At 42.3% G+C, this 10,534-nt stretch overlaps 2 protein-coding genes across 2 annotated transcripts; both read right to left on the bottom strand.

The window, feature by feature from the left end:
* Nucleotides 1-6,280: 6,280 nt before the first annotated feature.
* LOC135169166 (uncharacterized) lies at nt 6,281-7,768 on the bottom strand. The gene is made up of 3 exons (XM_064133903.1): nt 7,252-7,768; nt 6,734-7,170; nt 6,281-6,678 (listed from the first exon to the last, which is right to left on the bottom strand). The coding sequence occupies exons 1-3, from the start codon at nt 7,766-7,768 to the stop codon at nt 6,391-6,393; spliced, it is 1,242 nt and encodes a 413-aa protein (XP_063989973.1). The 3' UTR covers nt 6,281-6,390.
* Nucleotides 7,769-8,611: 843 nt separating this feature from the next.
* On the bottom strand, nt 8,612-9,802 carry LOC135169165 (uncharacterized). The gene is made up of 3 exons (XM_064133901.1): nt 9,695-9,802; nt 9,127-9,598; nt 8,612-9,063 (listed from the first exon to the last, which is right to left on the bottom strand). Exons 1-3 carry the CDS (start codon nt 9,800-9,802, stop codon nt 8,612-8,614), a joined length of 1,032 nt encoding a protein of 343 aa, XP_063989971.1.
* Nucleotides 9,803-10,534: the final 732 nt, after the last annotated feature.

Genomic DNA, 10,534 nt, shown 5'->3' with positions numbered 1-10,534 from the left:
GACCCCCGAAAGAATTCGGAGTGCACACAGGCACATCACCTCTCGAGGAAGAGCTTCTTCTGACGCTCCAAGTGACAGCGAATTTACCGAGTGCTATTTAAGCAGAAGAAATTATTTCTGATAAATCGAAAATCAAAAATCGTCTCCTGGAGATCATCTGGACGATGTCTTTGGTGTCCCGAAAATCCCCGAAATTTAACGGAGACACCAATGCCTTGAAAAATCAAAAATCCATGTGATCATCTAATCCTGAAGGTCTCCACCACCTCCACAACGTCAGGACAGAATCTCAAATTTTTCTCTCTATTTATCAACTCAATATTTGGCTTTCGCCAGATTGCACCGTAAACGTGTGTCCCTTTCCCGTTAAACGAAGTGCCTTTCCACCGTTGTTTGCCATGAATCTCCTCTCACTTACGTTGATTTAGGCTTTACGGATTTACTTCTTTTTCGTTTGTTGCTCACCGATCACGTGGACAAATACACTCAAGACTTACTCAAGGCTTTGCCTCCATCTCCACCAAATCGCGCCCAAATACATGACTCCCTCGACATTTGATAGATTCTGAACAGCTTCGTGCGTCCCCCCAACCAATTCACAAGTTTTTTTCTCCAGACTATCATTCTCACATTCTCAATCTCCCCCCCTCCCCCTAGTTGACCTGAACCTTTCAGCGCTTGTAACATGAATCGAAGTGTAAAGATTCATCCGGTTTTTTGGTCTGCGAGAGGGACAGGGGGAAGGTATGTGTGTACACAGTAGGGGCATTTAGGATGGTCTTCAACTGACCATTACACCTGAATGACCAGGCCCAGTAAATGATGAAAAGACCAGCCAACAGCCCTTGATCTGCCCGGCCCACTTCCGGCCCTGACCTTCAAAGAGAAAACGGTGTCTCTTTCCCATAAAATACAACGGACACAAATGCAGTAATGACGAATGTTTCTTTCATCGTTCATGAAAAAGAAATATACAGGTTTGCAAAGGATGTTATGCAAATTGAGGATATGAAGGGGAAGTTGAGAGGATCTTATCTTCGGTGGATTTTACCTACAGGAGGAATCATGTGCTACAGGCAATTTACGTGAAGAGGGTTGCACTTGTTTCCGGTGTTTTTCTTGAGTGACTCTTGACGAATCAACCCCCAGGTGGAGACGATGCTGAAATGTTCAACTAAACCAGCCGTAGAGATTCAAGATGCTTCGACAAGAGTGAGGAGCAATCTCCTGACACTTGGGTGGAAGTTTTTCCAACTCAGGGAGGTTTTATCCCTCGTGGGGTGCGATCTTAGATGTGAAATGCAGCGGTAACAAGTTCTGCGGGGGTGAGCAACATTTGTCTTGTCATTGTTGAATGAGGAGGGGTGGATTTGGCCAGGATATCACGCAGATTCGGGGTATTTAGGGGATGGTGGAGGCATCTTGGGCTCTGAGGATATTTTGGCAGGAGTCATGCTCTAGAGGTAATTTAGGAGAGAGGGTGCACTTGTTTCCGGTGTTTTTCTTGAGTGACACTTGACGATTCAGCCCTCACAGATGAAGGAAACGGTGGAATGTCTGGGACAAGCCAACTATGCACCTCAAGATCTCTCGGTAAGAGTGAGCGGAGCAATCGTCTGACACTTGGCTTCAAGTTTTTCCAATTTACTGTCGACCTTTTACCATTCAAGGGCTTGATAAGTGTCAAAGCACTGAACTGTAATTGGCCTTCAGTATTTCGATGATCGGACTGTTTTTGTAGGATAAAAAAAAAAAGTTACTTTCACTTTGGCCTTTGTGGATGGGCTATCAGCCAGATGGGAGCTCGGCTTTTCAGGGCTTCGATACTTCGTGTTGTTACTTCATGATCACAAATTGGTTTGCTCGATAAAAAGTGGCAGGCCAGTTAGTGAGAACGTGTGTCAAGGTACGGTGAGTTTCTTTATCCTATCACGATCAATCATCTGACCGGTATTTCTTTTTCACCGGGTTTGCACTCGTTTCGAGCATTTTATTCTCACTCGCTGTAGGTCCAAGTGTCACTCGTGTCCCATTCAATTCAATCCCTTTATCGAGGGTTTTTCGGGCGAGAATTTTTAATGTTCATTCCTTTGTTGGATTTTGAGCGAAGGCAGCGGACGAATTGGAAAATTGCTCTGGACTTTAGAAGTGGATTTTATGGAGTGACGTATGCACAAGTGACATAACTGGGGAGAAAGGAAACATCAGTTTCTATTCATGTGTTTTGGGGGAGGGTTTGGGCCCGCACCTTTTACGCCCCTTCTTTTTTTTTTATGCACATGAATTCATCCTTTTTCTGGCACCCGTGCAGGCTCTCGTGGGATTTTTAGAAAACGCTTCGGCATCCACCTACTACTGGAGGAGTGAATGCCGTGTATTGTTGATTCTTGTTTGTTCAAGGGCTGGTTTACTGGGTGAATTGAATGTGTGGAGGGTACGGGGGCCTTTGGATGTGTCCGGGGAAATTGAAATAGTGGGGATACTGGTCGTGTGGCTGTCTGTGGTGATGTTTATTTAGGATCCGGGTGAGGAGACGGGTAACAGTAATTCGGTGATCCTTTTGGTAGAGGAAGTCCCCCGCGGATTAGGATGTTTCGGGGCGAGGATTTCGACCTGTCTATCATTTTCAAATATGGAATCAACGGTTATTACTTTATTACTGTTCGTTGAGGAAAAAATCGTTCTCTGGGGCGGGAAAATTGTGGGGAATTGATGGGAAATTATTTTTTACTCCGCGAATAGGACAACGGTGGAGTGCGATTTTCTACGTTGCGCAGCTGTCGAGCTTTCTATTGTGCGATAAATAAAATTTATGGTAATTCATCGGACCCTCGGGATAGATTCAACCGATGTGCCAATCTCCAGATATGCCAGCGAACCCACAGAACTGCCTCATTAAATAAATTTTCAAATTGTACTTGTGGCTTTTTCTCGATGCGGTTTTCCGGTTTTTGTTGACTTCATGGAACTATAAATATTACAACACCAGATGGAAAATCGGATTTCTGAAGCCACAGTTGGCGCTTCCTCGTGTTCAGAAATGAATTTGAATTTGTATGTCTGTGGTTTCGTCATTTTTATTCGTTTTACTATGAAATTGAAGTGCATTGCATCGTATCGAACAATAACCGAGAAATTTCATGTTGTTTCTTATCGAAGCTTTGGGTTTTTATCGGAATTGCTTCGATATGTACACGAGCAATGTGTTTTGTACGATTTCCTCGTAACTGTCTCGAGTGGAGCTGTAAAATTCCTCGTTCCATCCTTCTCACTTTAATAAAATCAGTCGTCGCAGAACTTTTCTTCCTTTCATATTCATATTTTATTTCCCCTCAAGTTTTTACTTTTACGTCGAAATAGCGGGAAGCCCCTGCTTTTATGGGAGAAGTTCGCTGTATATGAGGTGCTCCACGTTGATCTATCTCGTGGCGAAGGGGTAAAAAAATGAGACTCGGTTATGAGGTGACATCAATTACTAGACTGTTCAAGTATAACTATCACATCGTAATTTTGCAAACTCATCTTCTATTATCCGAAAGTGGGAAGTATATTCTCAGGTCATCTCCGAGGGCAGGGGGAGAAGCCCAAAATTTTGTAACGAACCCAATGATTTTTTTTTGGACGTAAAAAATCTGGTCGAAGACTTTCAAATGTGAATTTGAGACGAAATTTCACGCTGATGAGCCCAGCAATTTTCAGAATGAGTGAATGCTGGCCACGTGCCAGTAAACTGACAGCAGTTTCACACGTGTGACCCACTCAAGCGACATCGGGAAAGTTTCCAGTGACTTTTCCTGAAAAATAATAGAGTCTTTTTTGGAAGTAACTCCCAGGGGGACGATAGTGCACTCTCTTCTAGTTCGAAAAGTGGGTGGCACTGGGTGGGCTACTGCACTTTCAAGTTTATCGGTCAACTGTTTCTTCCCCGATTTTTTGGGCGATATATTGACTCTCGACTCACAGGAGATTCGATAAATAAGCGATTGTGGGTGGAGACGACACGTGGAGACGAAACCTTCAGTAACAATTCGGTTAAATTTTTTTTTTAATTATAATTTTGTCAGGACATTCAGACAAAAACTTTTAACATCGTCCGGATGCTTGACAGTCGACTGTTGGTGAAATAATTTTTTTTCCACTAGAATTTCTTCGGATATTTCTTCCCCCAATGGCCTCAGGAGAACTCAAGTGGCGTAAACAATTTCTGGAAATCGCAACCTCTCGATTTCCTGCTTACGCAGGGTCTTGCATCACACGATTCAACAGCACCCGAGCTCAATGCACCAGTGATTTCTTTTCTCGTTGGAATCTCCGAAAAAAAAACACGTGAATGAACTATCCAGAATTTTCTCAAGCGAGAGGAACGCGCATTGCTGCGTGGTGCGCTCGTTATTACGGAATTACGGATATCGAATGTCCTTTTTCGTCGGTGGAATACACGCATAATGCAGTAGAGTGGATTCTCGAAGTAGGGGGAGCAAAATTCGTGAGTTCACCAGGGTACAATGCAGAAGCACTGTCTGGCTGTTCCGCCCACTTCCGGGCGCCTTAATGCATCCTCGAGTCGTTTAACTACTCGGCAACAGCTAAACCACGTGAAATGCAGACATTTAGTTTTTTTTTTCCAGGACTCAAATTCTTGGAGCATTTCCCATTTGTTGTGCGATGAAATTACGAAAAATTTGGTACTGAAAGTCGAGAAAATGTCCGTCGAATTAATTTCCCCAAGAAATATCACGAGAGTTACGGAATAATTGGGAAATTCCAGATTTCCTGATTCTTCCAGTCAAAACGATTTTCAAAACGAAGTTAACTGTCGGTAGCGGTTTTTTCTTTGATAGAAGAGTCAAATAAAAATTTCGGAACACCCAATTGCACTCTCACCATTTATTTGTATCGACAGACCGCAGAGGATACCATACGGTTTATTTCCTCCGTTTTTCATCTGACGTTTGAGTGAAAGTTGACGTCATCTCCGTGAAAAATACCGTTACTGAGTTGCACCGTTACCAGATTGCATAAGATTCTTAACAAAAGGAGAAATGATATATCATTGGTGAGGTAAGGAACTGTAACGGAATTTTGAAATCATCTCCCAAGTTTCACTTTCAATTGTCCGCAGATTTGTCACAATGGAAAACATCCTGACATTTTCTGCGGTATTTTCACTTTTGGTCCTGACAGATCGTATTGCAATCGACAGCATTTACCTTCTCAACATGACATAATATTTCGAATTTCTATATTTACCGCAGCTGCAGAAAAATTACTTCTTTCCCCAAAATTACCTCTTTCGTGATTTTCCTCAAAAGTACTAGATAAATTCCAACGATATTTATTCCATTTCTTCTCTCAAAGTCTGCAATCTATTCCTAAAACTGAACAAAAGCTGACAAATATTATGACATTTCCATTACTCACTGACTGAACCTTCAGCCCCACTGGGTCCAGCCTAATACGTCCTAAAATCCCCACACGAGATAATCTCAAAAACTCATTTCGAACCCGTTTCTTTACACACCAATTTGCTGAATGGCACCCTGCTGGCATCTCCCAAGCATCGGAACAAACGCCTCATGCAAAAAAAAACATGGAACATCAGTAAACGGATTCGTAGAAAAGAATTCTATAACAGAGAGTTTGCATTAGAATCCGACGAGACAATTTTTTCATTGTCCCAGAACAATAATAGAAACCCCAACAATGAAAAATAGAGCAAAGCGAAGACTGAACTGCAAAAAGATGCGTCAATATCGTTTTAACCCAGTGCTCATTACCCTCCAATGTCCATAAAGCTGTTTCATCCCATTCAATGTCCAGTTGCTGCTTGTGATGAGGATTTCGGCATAGACCCGGTCAAAAAACCGTTGAACAATGTAAATTGAAATTGAAAAATCGGATGAAATTTGTTCTTCCGACCGAAATTTCTGTTTCTGCACTCGTGGAATTAATTACGAGAAGACGAAGGGCTGTTAACACTGTTAATATTACCAGCCTTGAAAACATTAGCATAATGACACGATAATATTTGTATGTCATGGAAGGGTGTGACAATGCAGAAGGTCGACACGTCATGTATTTTCCATAAACAACTAGAATTATAATCGATCGTCATGACATGGAGACTCGAACTGCAATACCCAACTAGTCTGGCAGCTCACAGCAGTCTCCAGTCATTTAACTTATATTTTATTAATTAAACAAACAAGTGCCTTGCTATGAAAATTTAAATTGTTAACACTGGTTAATGCTCCACCCTCATCCCCTTCATTTCCCTAATTTGATAGTTACAAGTGTTGAGATGTATGACGCCGTTGTGAGGCACAACTGCAATTAAAATTGATTCCACATAAAACATAATCATCTTCCTGACATAAATATCTAATTCATTCAATTAATTAATGAACTCACGTCCTTAAAGTGCCCCCGACAAACCACAAAATAATTTCCTGTAGTAAATTTCAATGGCATTCTCGCGTAATTAATAATTAACATTAAATTACGACGATGGCTCGGGTGTTTTGTCATCCAGTCAGTGGAGTACGCAGCATCACCAACAGCATAACTCGCTTGTTGGCACATGTCCGCCAATGAACAGTTAATAAACACAGTCAAGAATGGGATGAATGAGAAAATGAAGAACATCATGAAATCTGCGTAGCTGCTCTTCACAATTGCCTGAATACATACAAATATTGAGCTATCGTTTTCGTCTATTACTTTAGATTCTCACCTTCGATACCTCGAATCCACTACAAATCATAACAATCCCTCCTGCAATCAGCCTCATCAGCATAACGACGTTGAAATGGCTGTTGATTCTCCCAACAAAATCACCGATTGCAACGTGAGAGTCAACTATGCACTTCAGACAGCTACACATCCTCGGGATGTCATCTCCAAACTGATGGCGAATTACTCCTTCATATGCAGCTACTCGATTTCTAAGTATAACTAGTTGTCCACAAGTATGACTAATGCAAACTGCGTAGAATATCTCGATTCCCGCTGTTGGGGCGCAAGATATTGCGGTAGCTGCCATGAAAACTATGATACTCAGAGCATCGAAGATTTGGCTCGATGGTAAAAATGGATAATTCATCACGTCTGCTCTAGCACGCAAGTTCTCGCTGCCCACTGTTGTTGCAATGATTATATTGAGCCAAGTGACTAAATTAAAAAATAAGCTCCGACGTTAATTCAACGATCTTCAGGGAGAAAAGTGTTTTAATAAATTTGTTAGATACTTACTAACGAATATTCCCACAAATGCGGCGAAGATAATGATTGAAAGCTTCCTCGAATATGCGGCGTAGTACCGCATAACTTCTCTATCCTCCGTGGAACGAGAGCTTTTCAAATTACCATACATCGCCGTGAGAATGGATTGAGGAGCTTTGGGACTGAAGCGAAGCAACAGCATTAGCACGATCACATAGAACCGATAGGCGGTTGAGCCGATGTAATAGAAATATTTATTGTCGTTTACGATGAAGAAAAGTGCGATGAAGCGAGATAGGAAGCTGAAGAGCGTCACAGCAGTCATCGAAATGATAAATTTGATTGTATTGGACCCTCCAGGCTCTGGCCAGACACCAACGCTACTCAGGAGGAAGCGAGGGATTTGAATTTCCCGGTTGTAATCATGATCACAAAGCTGATCAAATTCTCGGTTCAATATTTGCCGGAGGCGGGACATGGTACCGTGACTCCTGGTGTGTCTCGACATTCCAGGTTCAGTAGCGCAACTGAAGGATATCCACGACATTGAGGATCTCCCAGGTAACAACCGCTAACACCAGGACTTCAATTCACGACTTTGGAGACTCATTTCAGGGAATTTGTTAATATTTTATTCGGAATTTTGTATTGAGTTGCGGGTCGATTATTATGGGAACCGTTTTTCCAAGTAAATATCGATGATAACAGGGAAAAGGGAATCATCCTCACGTATAACAAAACCCGTACGTTATCTACAATAGCAGACTTTCATACCCACATTTTACGATTCTCTCGATCGATGGAAAAAAAAAATTACAAGAATATTCCTGTTAGTGGATCCGAGATAGAAGTGGAAGAATTCTCTCGTATTTATTTATTGAAAGTTCTGGGTGTGGTATTTACATATTTCTTCTATATACCTGTGTCTATTTGCATCAACTACGTAATCCTCATTTGTTTAATTTCATCGTTACAAGTGTTGAGATATATGACGCCGATGTTAGGCACCACTGTAATAACAATTGGTTCGATACAGAATCCAATCATCTTGGGGACATCAATATCGAATCAATGAAATCGAATCCTGGCCTCACCTCTTTAAAGTGATGTCGAGAAGATACAAAATATTTACCCGCAGTAAATTTTAAGGGACCTCTCGAGTAATTAATGATGAGCATTAAATTCCGACGATCTCTCGGGTGTTTTGTCATCCAGTCAGTGGAGTACGCAGCATCACCAAGAGCATAACTCGCTTGTTGACACATTTCCGCCAATGAACAGTTCGTGCAAATTGTGAAAAATATGATGAACGTGAAAAGTATAAAAGTCATCAGATCTCTGTACTCCCCCTTGACAATTGCCTGGATAAACAACAGCAGTGGAGTATCGATTATTTATTATTGTGGATTCTTACCTTCGATACCTCGAACCCACCGCAGACTACCCCAACGACCCCCGCCACTAGTCTGAAGAATAGGACGACGTGGAAATGGTTATCGATTGTAGCAACAAAATCACAAATTTTCACGTGAGAATCTACGATGCATTTCAGGCAGCTGCACATCCCGGGGGTGTCTTGCTCAAATTGATGACGAGTTACTCCTTCATATGCGGCTATTCGATTCTTCAGTAGAGCTAGTTGTCCACAGGTATGACAGACGCAAACTGCGAAGAACGTCTCAGTTCCCATCGCTGGGAGGAGCGATATGAAGCTCGCTATCGTCACGAAGATGATTCCCAGAGCATCGACTAATGGCTGGGATTGAAAACTCAGCGCACTTAGTGCAGCATGTAGTTCCATTTGGCCTGTTGCTAGTCCAAGGAGTAGACTCAACCAAGTGACTAAATGCAACAATAAATTCTTTGATAACAACATTTGTTGTACTGAATTTATTCGATACTTACTGACGAACGTTGCAGCAAACGCTGCAATGATAATCCATGAAATCTTTCTCGAATAATCGGCGTATCGACGCATGACTTTTTTATCCTCCAGGGCCTGAGTAGTTCTCCAGTTATCACCCATTTCCTCGACAATTGATCGACGAATTTTGAAGTTGAAGTGGAGCAACAGAATCACTACGATGATATAAAGTCGATAAGCGACTGAACCCAAGTGATAGAAAAATAGTCGATCATTTGCGATGTTGAATAGCCCCAGGAACCGGGGGAGAAAGTTGAAGAAGGTGAGGAGCGTAGCAGAAAGGGCACATTTCAGTCTGCTCATGGGTTCAGGCTCTGACCAGATACCCAGGATACCCAGGAAGCAGCGGGGAATGTGAACTTCCCGATTGTAGTCATGATCACTAAGACAACCAAATGCGGTATTCCATATTTGCCGGAGGCGGGACATTGTACCGTGACTCCTGACTGGTGACTGTGTTGATCATCCGGGTTCAGTAGCGAGACTGAAGGATATTCTGGGCATTGAAAATCCCCCAGGGAATCACCGCTGTCATCAGCACTTTTATACGTGACTTCGGGGACTCATTCCGGAGAACTCGTTAATATTTGTGGATCGATTGCCGTATGGGCCATTTTTCCGGGTAAATGTCGGTGATAACAGAGAACAAGTTGTCATCTTCACGCGTAAAAAAACCGTACGTTATCGGCGATAACAGACTTTTATATTTATATTTTACGATTCTCTCGATCGATGGAACAACAGAACGCCCATAGCTATCCTCTTCGAGGGTGTGAATCAAACCCATCAATACATAGAAACATAAACCCCATGATAGAAAACACTAATTACCCCCCAACACACCTTGAGAATCTAATTACCTTCGTGTGATTCTCGTACTCTTCCGCTGAATGGAATCGTCTCGCTTCATCGGCGCACGCCACATTCCCACCTCCAGGTTTCTAGCCTCCTGAGCTCAACAATTAGAAGTCATCTTTCACCAATTAGCCCTTTCTGCTTTAACCCCACCCTCGGCCCTTTCATTATATCACCGACAAAAAACTCACCGGTCATTCTCAAAAAACGGCAAGGCAAAAATGAATTAACGCCCGTCCCTAGTGTTCCTCTCCAATTTAATTTCGTATATTTTTTTTTTTTCCTTCAAAAATGTTTTAGGTGTTTACGTCTCCTCCTTTTGGACTTTCTGGAAGGAGCGGATATCTCGGGTAATTACCAAAGTATTTTTCAACGCGTGACGAATTACAGATGGTGAATTTCACGCGAAGGATTTTTGTCCACTGGGTGGAGCAGAGTGAGTGAGTGAGTTTCGGGATGCCGATGAGCCCATGGGAAAATTTACCCAACATCGTCACCTACCGACAATTAAGGGGAAATATCGGTGTTAAGTAT

Source organism: Diachasmimorpha longicaudata, chromosome 14 (assembly GCF_034640455.1).
Source record: "Diachasmimorpha longicaudata isolate KC_UGA_2023 chromosome 14, iyDiaLong2, whole genome shotgun sequence".
Lineage (NCBI taxonomy): Eukaryota > Metazoa > Arthropoda > Insecta > Hymenoptera > Braconidae > Diachasmimorpha > Diachasmimorpha longicaudata.
Note: the sequence above shows the minus strand (reverse complement) of the source record. Positions and strands in the feature narration are given on the sequence as shown.